Source organism: Delphinapterus leucas, chromosome 1 (genome assembly GCF_059928025.1).
Source record: "Delphinapterus leucas isolate spDelLeu-1000000601 "Yukka" chromosome 1, BTC_Dleu_Yukka2, whole genome shotgun sequence".
In the NCBI taxonomy this organism is placed as follows: domain Eukaryota; kingdom Metazoa; phylum Chordata; class Mammalia; order Artiodactyla; family Monodontidae; genus Delphinapterus; species Delphinapterus leucas.
In genome coordinates this window covers 137,532,423-137,551,431 of record NC_143129.1, presented here as the reverse complement: position 1 = coordinate 137,551,431, position 19,009 = coordinate 137,532,423, and the positions used below count along the sequence as shown (strand labels likewise).

Here is a 19,009-nt window from a genome sequence, read left to right as displayed (position 1 = left end):
TGAGAAGATAAAATTGATAAACCATTAGCCAGACTCATCAAGAAAAAGAGGGAGAAGACTCAAATCAATAAAATTAGAAGTGAAAAAGGAGAAGTTACAACAGACACCACAGAAATACAAAGCATCCTAAGAGACTACTACAAGCAACTCTATGCCAATAAAATGGACAACATGGAAGAAATGGACAAATTCTTAGAAAGGTATAACCTTCCAAGACTGAACCAGGAAAAAATAGAAACTATGAACAGACCAATCACAAGAATGAAATTGAAACTGTGATTAAAAATCTTCCAACAAACAAAAGCCCAGGACCAGATGGCCTCACAGGTGAATTCTATCAAACATTTAGAGAAGAGCTAACACCCATCTTTCTCAAACTCTTCCAAAAAATTGCAGAGCAAGGAACACTCCCAAACTCATTCTATGAGGCCATCATCACCCTGATACCAAAACCAGACAAAGATACTACAAAAAAAGAAAATTACAGACCAATATCACTCATGAATATAGATGCAAAAATCCTCAACAAAATATTAGCAAACAGAATCCAACAACACATTAAAAGGATCATACACCATGATCAAGTGGGATTTATCCCAGGGATGCAAGGATTCTTCAATATACGCAAATCAATCAATGATACACCATATTAACAAATTGAAGAAGAAGAACTGTATGATCATCTCGATAGATGCAGAAAAAGCTTTTGACAAAATTCAACACCCATTTATGGGTAAAAACTCTCCAGAAGGTGGGCATAGAGGGAACCTACCTCAACATCACAAAGGCCATATACAACAAACCCACAGCAAACATCATTCTCAATGGTGAAAAACTGAAACCATTTCCTCTAGATCAGGAACAAGACAAGGATGTCCACTCTCACCCCTGTTATTCAAAATAGTTTTGGAAGTTCTAGCCATGGCAATCAGAGAAGAAAAAGAAATAAAAGGAATACACATTGGAAAAAAAGAAATAAAACTCTCACTGTTTGCAGATGACATACTATACGTAGAGAATCCTAAAGATGCTACCAGAAAACTAGTGGAGCTAATCAATGAATTTGGTAAAGTTGCAGGATACAAAATTAATGCACAGAAATCTCTTGCATTCCTATACACTAATGATGAAAAATCTGAAAGAGAAATTAAGGAAACACTCCCATTTACCACTGCAACAAAAAGAATAAAATACCTAGGAATAAACCTACCTAGGGAGACAAAAGAGCTGTATGCAGAAAACTATAAGACACTAATGAAAGAAATTAAAGATGATACCAACAGATGGAGAGATATACCATGTTCTTGGATTGGAAGAATCAATATTGTGAAAATGACTATACTACCCAAAGCAATCTACAGATTCAGTGCAATCCCTGTGAAATTACCAATGGCATTTTTTACAGAACTAGAACAAAAAAATCTTAAAATTTGTATGGAACTACAACAGACCCCGAATAGCCAAAGCAGTCTTGAGGGAGAAAAACGGAGCTGGAGGAGTCAGACTCCCTGACTTCAGACTATACTACAAAGCTACAGTAATCAAGACATTATGGTACTGGCACAAAAACAGAAACATAGATCAATGGAACAAGATAGAAAGCCCAGAGATAAACCTATGCACCTATGGTCAACTCATCTTTGACAAAGGGTATACAGTGGAGAAAAGACAGTCTCTTCAATAAGTGGTGCTGGGAAAACTGTACAGCTACATGTAAAAGAATGAAATTAGAACACTCTCTGACACCATACACAAAAATAAACTCAAAACGGATTAAAAACCAAAATGTAAGGCCAGACACTATTAAACTCTTAGAGGAAAACATAGGAAGAAAACTCTTTGACATAAATCACAGCAAGATCTTTTTTGATCCACCTCCTAGAGTAATGGAAATAAAAACAAAAATAAACAAATGGGACCTAATGAAACTTCAGAGCTTTTGCACAGCAAAGGAAACCGTAAACAAGATGAAAAGACAACCCTCAGAATGGGAGAAAATATTTGCAAATGAATCAATGGACGAAGGATTAATCTCCCAAATATATAAACAGCTCATGCAGCTCAATATTAAAAAAACAAACAACCCAATCCAAAAATGGGCAGAAGACCTAAATAGACATTTCTCCAAAGAAGACATACAGATGGCCAAGAGGCACATGAAAAGCTGCTCAACATCACTAATTATTAGAGAAATGCAAATCAAAGCTACAATGAGCTATCACCTCACACCAGTTAGAATGGGCATCATCAGAAAATCTACAAACAACTAATGCTGGAAAGGGCGTGGAGAAAAGGGAACCCTCTTGCACTGTTGGTGGGAATGTAAATTGATACAGCCACTATGGAGAACAGTGTGGAGGTTCCTTAAAATACTGAAAATAGAACTACCATATGACCCAGCCATCCCACTACTGCACATATACCCAGAGGAAACCATAATTCAAAAAGACACATGCGGGCTTCCCTGGTGGCTCAGTGGTTGAGAGTCCGCCTGCCAACGCAGGGGACACAGGTTTGTGCCCCAGTCCGGGAAGATCCCACGTGCCGTGGAGCGGCTAGGCCCGTGAGCCATGGCTGCTGAGCCTGTGCGTCCGGAGCCTGTGCTCTGCAACAGGAGAGGTCACAACAGTGAGAGGCCCGCGTACCCCCCCAAAATAGAAGACACATGCACCCCAATGTTCATTACAGCACTAGTTACAATAGCCAGGTCATGGAAGCAACCTAAATGCCCATCGACAGATGAATGGATAAAGAAGATGTGGTACATATATACAATGGAATATTACTCAGCCATAAAAAGGAACGAAATTGGGTCATTTGTTGAGACATGGATGGATGTAGAGACTGTCATACAGAATGAAGTAAGTCAGAAAGAGCAAAACAAATATAGTATCTTAACACATATATGTGGAACCTAGAAAAATGGTACAGATGAACCAGTTTACAGGGCATAAATTTAGACACAGATGTAGAGAACAAACGTATGGACACCAAGGGGGGGAAGTGCGAGGGGAGTGGGGATGGTGGTGGGTTGAATTGGGCCTTTGGGATTGACATGTATACACTGATGTGTATAAAATGGATGACTAATAAGAGACTGCTGTATAAAAAATAAAATAAAATTAAAAAAATAAAAAACAAATTTATAGAAATTTGTAAAAAGAACTACCTCAAACCAAACTACATCTAGAAATTAAACAATTGGGGATATTGAAATAATTTTTTTAAAAAGAAGGTTGATGCAAATGCCTTCGGGCTGTAGTTATCCTGGGGGTGATGGGTTTGTCTCCTTGCTTCCCTGCAAAAGACCAAACTATCCGTGAAAATGCTTCACATTTCCTATCCAGCCCTTTGTATTCCACTCCTACAAAATGGGCAGGAGCTCAGGGATCCTAGGTTTTAATATTGTCCGTTATTGTGAGGCCCATCTTATTTCAGGGTTGGGAGTGAGCAAGAGGCCTTCAGATTTTAGAGGGATATGAGTTTTTCTGTAAGGTGGTGCTATATTAGTGTTTTTACATTTTCTAGCTAGATAAATTTAATTTTTACCCAAATAGAACTATGGCTTTGGTTTTACAGTTTATATGGACTCCTGAAAGTTTATTAAAGTTCAAAAGTTTTTTTCCTAGAACATCCATGGGGTGTATATCTCCTACCTCCCAACCCCTCTCCTTGTAGTACTGGGGGGAGGGATGAGTTTTTCCCACCTGTTGCCAAGCACAGCCATGAAGATCACCTCTACTTGCAGCTGCTTGTTTGACTCTCTGCCCCTCTTTCTTCCCAGCTCCATGTCTAGACTGTACTTCATTATATGCAGGGTGAAGCAGATCTCTAGGTGTGAGGGTCCAAGACCAGGTCTGTACCCTCTCACTAGGCGATTTGCCTCACACTGAATTCAATTAAGAGCACAGGGTTCCAAAAAAAGAAGAAAGAAAAAGAGCACAGGATTCTAGAGTAAAATGGCATGGGTTTGAATCCAGCCTTCACTCCTTAGCTGAACTTGAGAAAGTTACTTAACCTCTCTGCTCCAGGTTCCTCTGTCTGTAGTATGGGAATAATTATGGTACCTACGTCTGTAGGGACTCAGAAGAGTGCTTAGCATAGAGGAAGTGCTCAGTTTATATTCAGTATCATGGTGCTGTTATATGTTGAATAAATGAGCCAGTAAAGAAAGGAGCAGGCTGCCATCAAGTCTTGGCTTTTGAAGGTATCTTAGAAAAAGTAATATTTTACTGACTTTCTTCTTCAGCCCCATAACAGATGGTCTGGTTCATGGACAGCTGAGAGTACATGTCCAGATTCCCATCAAGTATAGGAATCCCCCCTCACCATATCCCAAATCGGTAGAGTTTTGAGTCTCTGAGTCCTTGCTTTGTGGGGGGCTCATGTCCTAACAAGTTGAGCCATTCCATTCTGTAACTGCCTTAGTTATTAGATTTTTTCTTCTTAAAAAGACCCAGAACCAATCTCCTTGTAACCTCTATCAATCTCACTCTGTTCCATGGAAATTCAGAATATTGAACCCTGTACGCCCTATTCCTTAGGAAGGTTTTAGCTTCATTCATTTATTCATTCCACAAATGCTTATTAAGCAGTTGTGTGCCAGGCACCTTCACATTGAGAAGCTGTCCTTATCCTCATGAATCCTGTGATTGGGTGGGAAAGACAGCTAACAGTCACACAAATACGTGTCATGACGATTTGTAAGGAATACTTAGAGTGCTACGGAAAGGAAAACGGGAAATTAATTTGAACATGGGTAGTCAAAGAAGGCTTGTATAATGGAAGTGACCAACTGGTTTGGTGGAGGGGAGGGGGCGGGACTCCATGCAGAACTGTGGAATGTGGGGTGGAGTGGAAGACATAGATGGGATTAGAGGGGTAGGCTAGGAAGGACATTTGTGTGTATAGTTAGGGAGTCTTAATTTTATTCCAGGTACAAAGAAAGACCACTGAAAGATTTTAAGCAGGGGAGGGCCATTATCCATTTTATATTTAAAAAGATAACTGGCTGTTGTGTGGAAGAGAGATTAGAAGAGGGTGAGTGGGGACTCCAGGTAAAAGACAGCTTGATCATGATTGATTGAATTAGGATGGTCACCAGAGAGATGAAAAGGAAACAAACTTGAGAAGTATATTGGAGGTAGAGTCCAGAGGATTTGGTGGTAGATTATTCAGAATAAGCCTCAGTTAGGTTAGCATTCTAGTACCTTTCCAGCTGGGCAGTCACCAGCCAACAATCGGGTATTTTCAATATAATACCTAGTGGGTTTCTAATTAGGCGGCTGGAGGTGCCATCTATTAAGAAGAGGAAACCTAGAGGGAAAATGAGTAGAAGGGATTTGGTTGTTGGATTGGGAATTTGCATTCGGTTGTGTTAAATTAGGCTTTGAGATATTAAAATGCGGATGTTGAGCTGGCAATTGGATATAACAGACTAAGCTGGGAATTGTTTGCACGTTGTTGGAATTTAAAGCTGTGGGGATGTGTATGCTGTGACCTAGACCCTGAGTGTGCAAGTGGGAAGTGGGCCAGGACTGAGCCACGAGGGGTGAGTAGAATAGCAGAGATGGAAGCTGCAGGAGAAAAGCCGGAGAGTGGGTCATGGGAGTCTGGGTCTGGCAACAGGGATGGAAACTGGAATGGAGTGGGGTTTTGAAAATGATGTAGGCTGAGAGTAGGTAGGATTACATAGGTCACATGCAAAGACAACTCCTCCACTACATTTGCTGGGGAGGAGAGGAAAGAAAAACAGAAACTGGTGGTAAGTGCAGAGGAGAGTCTGTCATTTTCTTTTTTGTTGTTTATCCTAAATATTCCCCCAATTTGTTCATTCTTTATATTATAGTATTTCCAGAAGATCCTAAAACTTATAGATAGAAAAGTTTTCCCCCAGAATAGGATGCTTCACCCAAAATGTGTTCTGATCCAGCCGGGGCTGGGGCCAGGGCCAGCCTGTGGCTTTCCTTGTCTAAATACTCTATTAATAGATGCAACTAAGCTTAACTATTTAGGTAGTCATGCCCTCTGTTGGCTTATTCTGAAACTGCAATCAAATCAAGGTCTTGCATTGTTGTCAAGCTAAGTCCCTTCACTCTGTACTTGAGGGCTCTTATCTGGAAGAACTGTTAATCAGAAGCAGGGGAAGACCAGGAGTTCTTGAGAAAGAATCTCTGATAACTAGTGGAGGTGGAAGACAACTCCAGGATAAGCAGACAAGGCAAGCTATTTATGATTCCTCTTTAACAGATGAAGAAACTGAAACTCAAGCCACAGTATCATTTAAGTGGCAAAAACTGAACTTCAGATCTTCATTCTGTCAGAGCTATACCATATTTCTGCTTAATTCTTTGGAATGTTTTTGCAGAATAGAAATATAAGCGAATGTTTAAATGTTGGTTGTTCTATACTTTTGTTTGGGACCCTCTAAAAGGCAAATCATAGGAAGTAAGAGATAGTCTTTCTTTCATTCACCAAATATTAATTGAACACCTACTATATGCTAGACATGTTCTACATAAGGGGCATACAGTATTGAATAAAACAGACAAACTTCATGCCCTCACATTCTAATATGAAGTGGTAAGACAATAAATAAGGCAAGATATATAATTAATTAGATAGTAATGGTAGTAAGAAGGAAATATAAAGCGGAGAAGGAAGATGTTGTTAAACAAAATGCAGCTGAGTGAGTTTGAAGATCTATTTGGCTTTATCCAATGATTCATGAATTGGGCAGCATCCCATTTAACAAGTAGAATGGAACTCCAAGGATCTATACAATATAGAAGGCTTTTATAGGGAGACGGAGGGTGGGACAAGGAAGTTAAAAAGTGGATTATTTCAGGCAAGGTCACCTTCTCTTCCTGGGAAGGCAGGGGGTCTTATCAAGCAGATCCCCTCACTGGTGTTGATGAGGAAATTCCAGACTGATTGTTTTAAAATTCCACTCCAAGGAGGGGCTGAAACTGCAGTTAGGTTAGGTGTTAATTCCTAGTAGGGCTTAGCATACATGACTATTTTGGGCCTGTTTCTTTTCTTTTTTTTCTTAATTAATCTTTTAATTAAAGTATAGTTGATTTACAATGTTATATTAGTTTCAGGTGTACAACATAGTACTTCAATATTTTATGGATTATACTCCATTTAAAGTTATTATATAATATTAGCTATATTCCCTGTGCTGTACATTACATCCTTGTATTTTATTTATTTTGTACCCAGTAGAGTGTGCTTCTTAATCCCCTTCCCCTATCTTGCCCCTTCCCACTTCCCTCTCCCCACTGATAACCACTAGTTTGTTCTCTGTATCTTTGAGTCTGCTTCTGTTTTGTTATATCCATTCATTTACTTTATTTTTTAGATTCCGCATGTAAGTGAAAACATACAGTATTTGTTTTTTCTCTGTCTGCTTACTCCACTCAGCATAATTCCCTCCAGTTCCATCCATGTTCTTGCAAACGGCAAATTTCTTTTTATGGCTGAGTAATATTCCACTGTATATAGCCACCACACCTTCTTTATCCATTCATCTGTTGATGGACACTTGTGTTGTTCTGTACTGTTTTCCATTACAGCTGCACCAATTTGCATTCCAGCCAGCAGTGTACTAGGGTTCCCTTTTCTCCACATCCTTACCAGTTTATTATTTGTGGTCTTTTTAACAATAGCCAGCCTGACAGGTGTGAGGTGATATCTCATTCAGTAGGTTGTTTTTTTTTATTTTGTTGATGGTTTCCTTCACTGTGCAAAAACTTTTTAATTACTTCCCATTTGTTTATTTTTGCTTTTTGTTTCCCTTGCCTGAGGAGACAGATTCAAAAAAATATTGCTAAGACTTATGTCAATGAGTTTACTGCTTATGTTTTCCTCTAGGAGTTTTATGGTTTCCAGTCTTGCATTTAGGTCTTTAATTCATTCTGAGTTTATTTTTGTATGTGGGGTGTGAAAAAAATGTTCTACTTTCATTCTTTTACATGTTCTTGTCCAGTTTTCACAGCATCACTTATTGAAGACACTGACTCTTCCCCATTGCATATTTTTGCCTCCTTTGTCATAGATTAATTGACCATAAGTGTGTGGGTTTATTTCTGGTTTCTTTATTCTGTTCCAGTGATCTGTGCATCTGTTTTTGTGCTAGGGGCCTGTTGTTTCTTTGTAAGCAATATAAAATGTTGGGCTGGGGTGCTGGTGTGGGACTTTTGGTTAGGGTGGCCAAGGACAGTGACTTCAGAGTAAAGACCTGAGGGAAGTGAAGGAGCTGCGGGCAGAACATTCCAGGCAGAATGCACAGCACTCACAAAGCGCCAAGGTGGAGATGTCTCCGGCATGTTAGAGGAACAGCCAGGGGCCAGCATGGCTGGAGCAGGGTGAACACAGGGGAGAATGTTTGGAGACGAAAGTGGAGACATAACTGGACAGATCACCTACAGATGACCTTATAGACCATCTAAGAACTTCAGCATGTGATCCAGGGGGCTCCAGATTTCCCTTGGATGGTTTTAAGCAGATAACTGAAATAATCTTCTGTATTTTAACAGGAACATTCTAGCTGCTATAGACTGAGTGGGGGAGGGGCTGAAGCAGGGAGATGAGTAAGGAGGCTTTTGTAAAACTCCAAGCAAGAGATGATTTTATAGAGACTTCCCTGGAGGTCCAGTGGTTAAGACACCTGGCTTCCACTGCTGGGGGCATGGTTTTGATCCCTGGTTGGGGAACTAAGATCCTACATGCCACGTGGCACGGCCAAAGAATAGAAAAAAAAAAAGAGAGAGAGAGAGAAAAAGAGATGATTTTATAGAAAGACCAGTTGAATTTTTTGAGGATTGAAAGTGGGTTGTGAAAGGAAGAGTCCTCAAGGATGACACCAAGGTGTTTGCTGAGACTGGAAGAATGAAGTTGCATTACCTGAGATGAGGAAGGCCAGGGAGCAGAGGAGGGGTGGCGGAGTGGCTCAGTGCTGGACAGGTTAGATTTGAGATACCTGCTGGGCACCCCATTAGGGATGTCAAATTGGTGATTGGGTGTGTAGGTCTGGAGTTAAGTAAGAGGTGGTGCTGGAGAGACAGATTCGGGAATTATCATTACATAGATGATATTTAAATTCATAAAGGAGTATGAGGTGAGATAACTAAGGGGATGTTGAGATGGAAAGATAAGAAGCTCCAGGAGTGAGCCCTGTGGCACTCTGATAGAGTTTGGGGAGCTATGAAAAAAATGGCCAGAAGGTGGAAAGGAAACTAGTAAAGTGTAGTGTCATAGAAGCCAAATGAAGAAAATCGTTTGAGAAAGAATAATCCATTGTGTCAAATTCTGTAGATATATTAAATAAGACTGAGAACTGACCATTGGATAGAGTATGGTTTCTCTACTTCTTCCCTGACTTATAATGGATTGTCTTGTTCTGACTGCCCCCCGCTCCCCCACCCAGGTTGTGGCAGATACCAATATAAGTGGCATGGCAACTCAGCTTGAGAACATGTCTACGGGCTACCCCCTTGGTTCACCCGCTGCCAAGCACCATCCGGAGGACACAGAGTAAGTATTCTAGATGCAGAGTGCCTCTTATGTGTGTGGGCAAAGCTCAGTGAGACCTTTTCCAGATTGTGGAGTGTGCTCCCCAAAGGAGAGGAATGGGAGAGTACACGTTACCCTTTCTGACTCCTAGGGAATCTCCAAGAAAGCAACAGGGTTGCCCTACTTCTCACAAGGCTTTGCTCCACCACGTGAGTTCTTCACAGACTCTTACCACAGGGCCTGCACACACCGCACCTGGCCACTGGAACTGGTGCCTGTGCCCTCTCCCCTCAGAATCCTCAGATTTATAGCCCAGATGCGCCCTTCATTACGCAAGGAACCAGGTTTCCTCAGTTTTCTAAGCTAAAATCTTGTTCTGAGGTTAAATCTTCTCGTCATACTTGCTGGCATTTTTTACTAAAACCTGTCACTGCAGTTAAAGTTGCTCATTCAAGTAGTGTTTCTCAAACGAGAATGTCCATAAGAATAACTCAAGCAGCATATTTAAATATGCTAATTCCTCTGGCCCATTCTCAGAGATTCTGAGTAGGTGGTCTAGGGTGAGTTCTCCAGGACAGTGTTGCTGCAGATAGGCCGAGGACCCACACTTTGAGAAATGCTGCCCAAAGTTATTCGTCTCAACTCTACCAGTGCCTGGTCACTAGCTGGTGCTCAATAAATGTTTGTTGGCTGATCCGAACCCTTTATTGGAAGAATCTGATGGTCACAGCCATTCCCAAGTTTTTCCTGATTGTTCATTAACTTAAATGACAGCTTTGAGTTTGTCTTTCTTGAGGAAAGAATATTAAACTAGGCTCATTTTACTTTTTCCTCATTATGAAAGTAATGAACACTTGCTATTAAAATGTGACAAATACATGAAAGTATAACATTTTCAGGCTAGAATGGCCATTTATTTAAAAAAAAAAAAGAAATCAGGACCCTTATATGAAGAATAGTATATACACTTAGCATCCTTTAACATGTCCATGGAACTACTGGGATGCCCTGTGATCTTGGGTCCTTTGCTATGATTCCACAGCTCCTGGCAGGTTGGGAACTACTAGGATAAAAGAATTTAAAAATCACTTATAATCTGACCACTGTTAACATTTGGAGTTTTCGTGTTTTTTTTTTTTACTAGTCTTCTAAGTGAAAGTAAATTAAAACTAACTGGAAGTGTGAGATAAATGGAGGTAAACTCCATCTAATGCTGCCAGTGGAGGAGTGAAGCTGCATTCCTCCCTCTCCAGGAGAAAACAGACTCTAATTGTGAATAGGTACAATTATGAAGGTCTCTAATGATTTGGTGGCCCCCAGGGGCTAGCTCTAAAACAATGCCCTTGGACATCTAGGTTCCCATTTCAGTATCCTCGGAAATAGGGCTGGCTGTGTTTGAAAGAGGAGACATGAATCAAGTTCCTGTCTCGCCAGTGGCCTATTACTGAGAGCGCTTATAAGGCCACAGAGTGGTGAGGCGTAGAGCCTTATTCATGACGTCATTACCATTCAGCCACAGGGGATAATACTTCATTATTTCAGCAGGTATTTACTGAGTGCCTTCCTAAGGCTAGACACTACATGTGCTGGGTCCTGAGGACTCAAACTTAGAAACGTAGGTGAAGGCATTGCCCCAGTCCTCATAGAACTGCCAGAGGATTGGAAAAACAGACCCATAAATCCATGTTTATAAAAGAGTTAGTAAGTGTTGGAGAGCTTAGTTCAGTGAGAGAGAGAAGTAAGCACAAAGTCCTGTGAAGCCATGGAAGAGAGGCATAACTCAGCTAGGGAGGGTACTTGGAGGCACTAATGCTTAACCTGAGTTTTTAAATAATTGGAAAAACCAGGAGTGGCATTTAAAAGAGGTAATAATATATACGGTATAGACATTCAGCAATTACTATGGATGCCTGCTGTAAACAACCAGCAAGTGCATAGCAAACAACTGGTATCAGTGGGAAGCAGCTGAAAATCAAGCTTAAAATAAGCCAGGCAAAATCGAGGAGGAGGAGAGGGAAGAATATTCTAGTCAGACAGAACAGCATATTCAAAGGTTGCTCATATCCGTTTTGCAAATTTCTCTGAGTACACGAATGGCTGCATTTATATCAGGTGGCTCTGCCTCTCGGATGTGCATGCTGCCGCAAAACAAGTGGCCCTGCCACGATACGCATATGAACCTCCTGCTGATAAGATGACAGGGCCCAGGTACCAGAGTTCCTTTAGGTCTTTACCATTTGGACAACCACGTATGGGAATAAGAAATTGGCGTTAGTTAAGCTTAGCTTTAACTCCTTGAGCCCACACGTGTAATTTAATTTTTACCCATGTTGTTTCTGAGAGAGATGACTTCCACACTGGACAAAGCTTTGAAAATCTAAATTATACATTTGAAACAAATTGTCTTTATCCATTTTGCTTCACCTTGGTTTCTCTCTTCTCTCCTGGATTTCAGTTCTCATTTACGTAGTCGTGATTCTGAGGGTGTGATAGGCACAGCGCTTGGTGCTGGGAATGCCCAGAGGGCGGAGGCTTAAGGAGTTGATAACCTGGTAGAGGAGAAAGATGGTTAAGAAATCATGATACAGTATGACAAGTGCTGTATGGAAATCTGGACCAAGAACAAAGGGAGCACAGAGAAGGTGGGGGTGAATGCTTCCAAGGGAGTCAGGAAAGCATCGCATTGGAGATTGGAGGTGGGTTTTGAAGAATGAGTTCCCACACTCAGTGGAAGTGGGGATCAGGTGCAGCGAGGATATTCAGGCAGAATAACAGCAGCCATTACTGAGCTCTAGGGCTGCCGTCACCTGTTCTGTTCAGAGGTCCACCTGTGGGCTGCGGTGTACACCAAGCTCAGGTGATACCCCGCCTCTCCATCTCCATGCATGTTCTTCAAAGATGTAAAGACAGTTCCATTCAGCTTTAGACAGTAAGTTAAAAAGTTAAAAACTAAGCAAAAAAAAGAGTGCTTTGACAACTTCAGCATCATGACTTTATTTTCAGTTAAAAAACAGTGGGTTTTATGAAAGAGAAACCTCTAAAACATCAAAAATATTGGCATGATATAGGAAATTCAAAAATAAGTTTCTATATTGCTTTCTGGCAGTTTGATTTGATAAACTGACCATCATCATTTCGCAGTATGAAAGTCTCTCTCAAATCTGTGTTCTTCCATTAAAATGAAATTCCCTCTCAATATCTATTCTTGAATTAAACAGCGTGCATTGTGTTTTCAGAACACCTCCACCTAAGATTATTACTTTGGAGAAAGGCTCTGAAGGATTGGGGTTTAGTATTGTAGGGGGTTATGGAAGTCCCCATGGAGACCTGCCAATTTATGTCAAGACTATATTTGCAAAGGTATTTTTTTCCTTTTTACTGTACTTTTTTTTTTTTAAATAAAACTTAGGTGAGATTTTTTTGTGTGTTTTGCTTTGCTTTACTTTGGGTGATACCTGAATGTGTGCATGTATGCTTGTTTCATTTTCATCTTACAGGAAATTCCCACACCACACTAGTGCAAGAAGTGTTCTTTTATAAAAGTGGAGTCACAAGAAGTGTAATATTCTTTAGACCCTTTTACAAAAGTAGATGCTAACAGGTTTTAAAGAGTGTCTTCTTTCAACAACCAGTGTAAGGAATATGGCATGCTCTTTGCAAGAGCTCTTTGGCCTTGGAAGTATTGTTCTTGCGAGAACAAAGATTTAGCTTTCTACTTTAAGATATTGCAGAGGGCCATGGCATAAAGCTTTGTACAAGCCTGGGATCAGTGCAGCATTAATGGCTGCCCAACCTCAGGATGCTTTAGCTGAAGGTGGTTTCTCTCTTCCAATAGTCTGCCAAGTACTTGCAGGATTAACCCAGTGAGTTAGACTAAGACTGGATAACAGGGGACTTCCCTGGCAGCGCAGTGGTTAAGAATCCGCCTGCCAATCAATGCAGGGGACATGGGTTCGAGCCCTGGTATGGGAAGATCCCACATGCTGCAGTGCAACTAAGCCCGCGTGCCACAACCACTGAAGCCCGTGCACCTAGAGCCTATGCTCCACAACAAGAGAAGCCACTGCAATGAGAAGCCTGTGCACCACAACGAAGAGTAGCCCCTGCTCACCGCAACTAGAGGAAAGCCCACGCACAGCAACGAAGACCCAACGCAGCCAAAAATTAAATAAATAAATTTATAAAAAGAAAAAAAAAAGGGTGGATAACGGTATCTTTCAAGAATTAAGTAGTCCAATTCATCCTACTTAATACACAGGTCATAGTGTAGGTTTCTACTGCTGCCACTAGATAGCTCTTAGATAAGTTTTTAATTTCATTATTCAAGTTGGAATTTAAATTTGTTATAAACTTTTAAGATCTCTGAAAGTATTTAGTTTTGATACTACAACTTTATTCTTCATTGCTTTTATCACAATCATTTGTTTATTAATTGATCCAATTGCCTCCTAGTGCTTTATTTTCCTAAAGAAATAAAGGCCTTCCACAGAAGAAATAAGACAGATTCTTTCTCTTTCCAGAAGGCCGTACTATACACTATATACAAGTTTGCTTTTACCTATGCAGAAGTTATCACCTGTTAATTGGGTATAACCGTGACCTGACATAAGCCTCAAGTTGTTTGGCGTTTGCTTTTGGAACACATTAGGCAGCTACAGATTTTTTTTTTTTTTGCGGTACGCGGGCTTCCCACTGTTGTGGCCTCTCCCGTCGCGGAGCACAGGCTCCAGACGCGCAGGCTCAGCGGCCATGGCTCACGGGCCCAGCTGCTCCATGGCATGTGGGATCTTCCCGGACCGGGGCACGAACCCGTTTCCCCTGCATCGGCAGGTGGACTCTCAACCACTGCGCCACCAGGGAAGCCCAAGCAGCTACAGATTTACACACCTGTTTCCATCTTGCTAGGATGCCTGTCAAGGGGGCATGTTATTCCCATACACACATCTGTTGACCTGACGATGGATGAACAGGGAAAGGAAAGGCAGATCAGAAACGTTCTGGATGACAGTGCTGCCCCAGTCTGATAATTCCCAAGGTGGATAAACCACCTACAAACCCTCCTTTTCCTAGGATAACACCATAAGTAGCTGTGATAATGATTCTTTGGGAGGATTGTTATACTTTGCATTTAAAAGAGCCAGCTATGGAGATAATGACAGTGGAATGGCTGCAAAGTGAGCCCCCACTAAGCTAAAGATTCCCCCCGTAGGAGTTTTGATCTAGGAACTACAGCTATATGTTTTCCTTTTTTTATTTTAAACACTGAACATACATTCTTTAAAATGTTTATCTCTGATTCAGGTTTCTGGACCTCAGATGTCCACAGGCTGGACACAGGGTGTGGCTTATTACGTGACCTTTTTGGTGTCCTAAGCACCTTTTAACAGTTCTCTTGCTCAACTAAGAAATTATTGTGGCCCATCCAGGTCTTTTCTTCCCCTCCAGAAGCAGGAAGCATCACAGACACTTAGGGTGTGTAGGATTTGCGAGGCTTAATCCGTCTGATTAACTGGCCGGCAGGGCCTTCCATTTTCTTTCAGGTGTTTGGTTGGAAACTTCAGAATCAAAGCCAACTTTAGATCTTAGTCCCTTCAGCAGCCGAATTTTACCATAAGCCAACAAGTGATTGGCCTAAAGACTTCGACAGCCCTGAAAATTGAGGGAGCAGTTTTTTGGAGCCTGTGAAATCTGAAAACATGAGTTTGATCATCATTCGTTTCATTTTATTATACTACCGCCATGATTGAGTAAATACCATGTGCCGTACACTTAATCCTTGGAACAGGGCGAAAGATAGATAATAGAGCCTATATAACAGCGTAGGGAAGGCGAAGTGACCAAACTAGGACACAGCAAGTGGGTAAGGCCACGTTTCCAAGCTAGATGGAGGTCTGTCTGTGAGCCATTTATTTCTTCCTTCCCTTGTTTAGTCTACAGATGCCACATTAATAACGTAGGAGAGGAGATTCAGGTCAGTGTAATTATCAGGTAAGCACGGCAATACCTGAAATAGTGTACACATCCTAGAAAGCCGAAAAATCGACCTTTTTTGCATTAGTGAAAATGAAAACTTGAAGAGCTTAATGTGCTCTTTAAAGAACTAATTACACAGGTATCTGAGGTTAACTGAAACCCTTAAATCTCAGCATGTAAAATTTATTAAAATCAAGTTAGATTTATCCATTAGCACTACGTGTTTAATCCTGCCTTCGGTGCAGTTAACACACTTTCTTAAAAGCAAAGAAAATTTTGAATAAAGCTGCAAATTATTTAATCTTGGTATTTTCCCCCCAGTATAGTCCTGGTTTTGAATATTCTTTATTACATCTTTTTACAGGAATTCCATCCTTTTCACGGCTTTGAAATTCTAGATAATTCACCCACCACCTCAGGACCTCCATGCTGTAGGACACAGGTCTCTGGAGTGTTAGTGCCTCTTAGCTGGGCTTCTGCAGGAGGCCATCAGCGACCAGGTGCCCACGGGCCTTGGTTAATTTCCCCAGTAGTTCCACATCATTTAGAGGACTCTTTTGGCACTAACTTTTCCAGGAGTTCTCACAATTACTCCAACAGATGGAGAAAGCTTCCTGTGAATCATTTTCTAGGTCTTTTATTTCCTTACTCGTCCAAAGTATTTCTAGTAATATCATGGCGTTTTTGATACTCAGCTTTAGAAGGAAGAAAAGCCCAAGTTTCACTTGCTTTGTGCCATTCTGAAGAGCCATGCATGACTGAATATGTAATGAAAGTAGTCATTTAGAAACCTATTTAGATGGATCAAAGGTAAAGTTGAAGCTATTGAATATATTACAAAATTTTAGAAATGCTCCACTTCTGTGTATTTTTATATTTATATATATATGTATATAGAACAGCTTTATTGAGATATGTTCACATACCATAAAATTCACCCATTTAGAGGATAAAACTAATACCAGATTCAGTTCTGCCTTTGTATGCTACATATTCATGAATGTGACATGATATGACATTCAAATTCCATTCAGTACTGAATATTGAAATAAGGTCCTACTGGTATTAAAAGAAATGTGAACGTCAGGACATTTCTACTAGTATGTTATGTAAACAATGCATAATTATGATTACTATTCAACCATTATTCAAATAACATATCCTACATTTTTCTTAGTTTTCTTAATTTAAAAATATTACCTAGAAATAACTTTAATTGGTAGTTTTAAAAGTTTTTCTTTTAATATGCACACCATAATATTAATATTAATTGCATCATCCTAGATTAAACTGGAATGTTTCTTGTTTGCAGGGAGCAGCTGCAGATGACGGCCGATTGAAGCGAGGTGATCAGATTTTAGCTGTTAATGGTGAGACTCTGGAAGGTGTGACACATGAGGAAGCTGTGGCCATTCTAAAACACCAGAGAGGAACTGTAGTCTTAACTGTGCTGTCCTGAGCCTTGGGTCCTGATCACAAGATAGATGTGGTTGTAGAATATCCATAGGAAGACAAAGTTCTGAGGATGAAAAGCAGCCTCAACTAAAACCCACCTTCATTCTTACCATCTCAACCTCTCTGCTTGGGAGAGATGGCCTAGGTTTCACGTGAATTTCCCAAGTTGACAATCTAATGTTTCCCAGATTCTCTCACCTCTTGGTGAGGTTAATTTCTAACAGCTGAGTCTTATGCATTTTGCATTTAACATCAATGTTTATCAACTAGTAGTAAGTGGTTCTGATTATATTTGCTGAAATGGAAGTTAACAACCTCTCATTCCTTATGTCCTTCTCTCCCCGTCCCGACTCATGGAGGCTAAGCAGCAACCAGATCGCATCCGATGAACAGAAACAAATGTTAAGCAACTTGTCATCTCACTCATGATTTACGTATGCTAATTGTCTCTTCAGATACACCAGAAAACATTAGCAGTGTAATTAACTTAGCAGTGATGCCCATGATGAAATACCAGATTCTCCTGTGGGAAATTACCGTGCTCTTTTCTGTACGACTTATCATCAAATAAGCCTCAAATTCATTTCTCTGGGTAGATCTTCATAAGTTAGTCATCGGTGATTATGATGAGTCAATTTGCAGACTGTAATCTAAAAATTCTGAATGGCTTTCTAATTGTTTTCTTAGCTACGTAAGTGCATACTACTGAGAAAATGCACCTTCTTCTCAGCAAGAACAATTAGCATCCATGTTCTGAATTCTAACAATGCTAAGTTATGCTCAAGTCTGGGAAGTTCATCTGGAGTTAACAGCATTTCAGTAGGCAGGCATCATTCCCACACCTCAGGCTTCAGACGAGGAGGTGGAAGCCCCAGAACCACACTACAGAGGTCAGCAAGTTTTTACTAAAGACAGCCAAGGTCTGGACGGCCTTGGCATTGTGCAAAGTGGAGTGACAAATTTGAGTATCCCTCCGCTTGGCTCCGTGCCTGTCCGTCGAGCAGCACACAGTGTAGGAACGTAGATGGAGCAGCGCACTTAGCCACAGAGTGACTGAACAAGTGGACTGAGCCTAGGAATCAGTGATGGCTCCCTGGAGATTGTTTCCTGGTCTCCAGGCAGCCTCCCGTTTGCTGAAGTGTTCATGCTAAGAAAGCAACTACAGCAAAAAATAAAAGAATACCTTTAAAGTTGGTTAGGGGCCTTCTTATTCAGGTATTAGCAGGAAAAGGGGTGGGGGGGTGATGCTTATCAATGAATGTTATAGGCTCTTCTGTGAAAAAATGCACCACAAAAGATGAGTACCAGAATGGGTAATAGAAGTAGTGTGGCATTATTTAACTAAAACACAGTGCTGCAAATGGTTCACAATAATTATCAAAATGTAATGGGCTCCAATTTAAAATGTTATTTAATAAGTATAGATTTTAATTGAGAACTATCTTTCAGTAGATGTAATCACAAAGTGCATTAACTCTTGTTGGAATATTTTATGGCTATTTCAAAGTGTAGAGTGCCTAAATTTCATGTTGAAAATGTCTTTCATTACTGGTATTAAGTTTTCTGAATTTACACATGGCTTTTGAAATGTCTGATGTATCCTGAGATACGCAGTGTTGTTAGAAATTATTTTTCAATGCATGAGAACCTATCAGCCTCAGAACGTTCTCTGTTAATTGTATCTGCAAGAACACCTCAAGCAGCCAAGAAGAAATAAAGCCCAAATAAAACTTGAAAATGCACCTTAAAAAAAAATACATACATATGTTATATATATATACTTTTGAAATGTGATTCTGCTTGATTTTGATGGAATGGCCATTAAATACACATTTTGAAGTAACATATCATTGTTTTGTTTCTTTACACATTATCTTTTTAGGACATGCTACAACAAGTCTCTTGATAAAGGAATTGTGGTGCTTTATACTCCTTGCTGCAGTAAATTGATATAACTATTGCTTCTCATAACTGGTTCTGTCTCTGCTTGCATGACTAGTAAATAAGTGCCTTCCCAAAAACATTTTTTTTTTTGCATCAGAACTTACCAAGCTAAGAGGATATG

General features: G+C 40.4%; 1 protein-coding gene across 19 annotated transcripts in view; it reads left to right on the top strand.

Moving 5' to 3' along the window:
• Window positions 1-18,787, top strand: part of PATJ (PATJ crumbs cell polarity complex component) — a 353,800-nt gene extending 335,013 nt beyond the window's left edge. For 17 of the 19 annotated variants that reach the window (XM_022575833.2, XM_089921641.1, XM_089921673.1 and 14 more), the window contains 3 exons: window positions 9,431-9,537; window positions 12,753-12,876; window positions 16,802-18,787. In XM_022575833.2, coding sequence (XP_022431541.2) covers window positions 9,431-9,537; window positions 12,753-12,876; window positions 16,802-16,948 — 378 coding nt within the window. In that variant the 3' untranslated portion in view covers window positions 16,949-18,787. The remainder of the gene's footprint in view (window positions 1-9,430; window positions 9,538-12,752; window positions 12,877-16,801) is intronic. The other 2 variants (XM_089921732.1, XM_089921685.1) reach the window with 1 other exon arrangement.
• The last annotated feature ends 222 nt before the right edge of the window (window positions 18,788-19,009 follow it).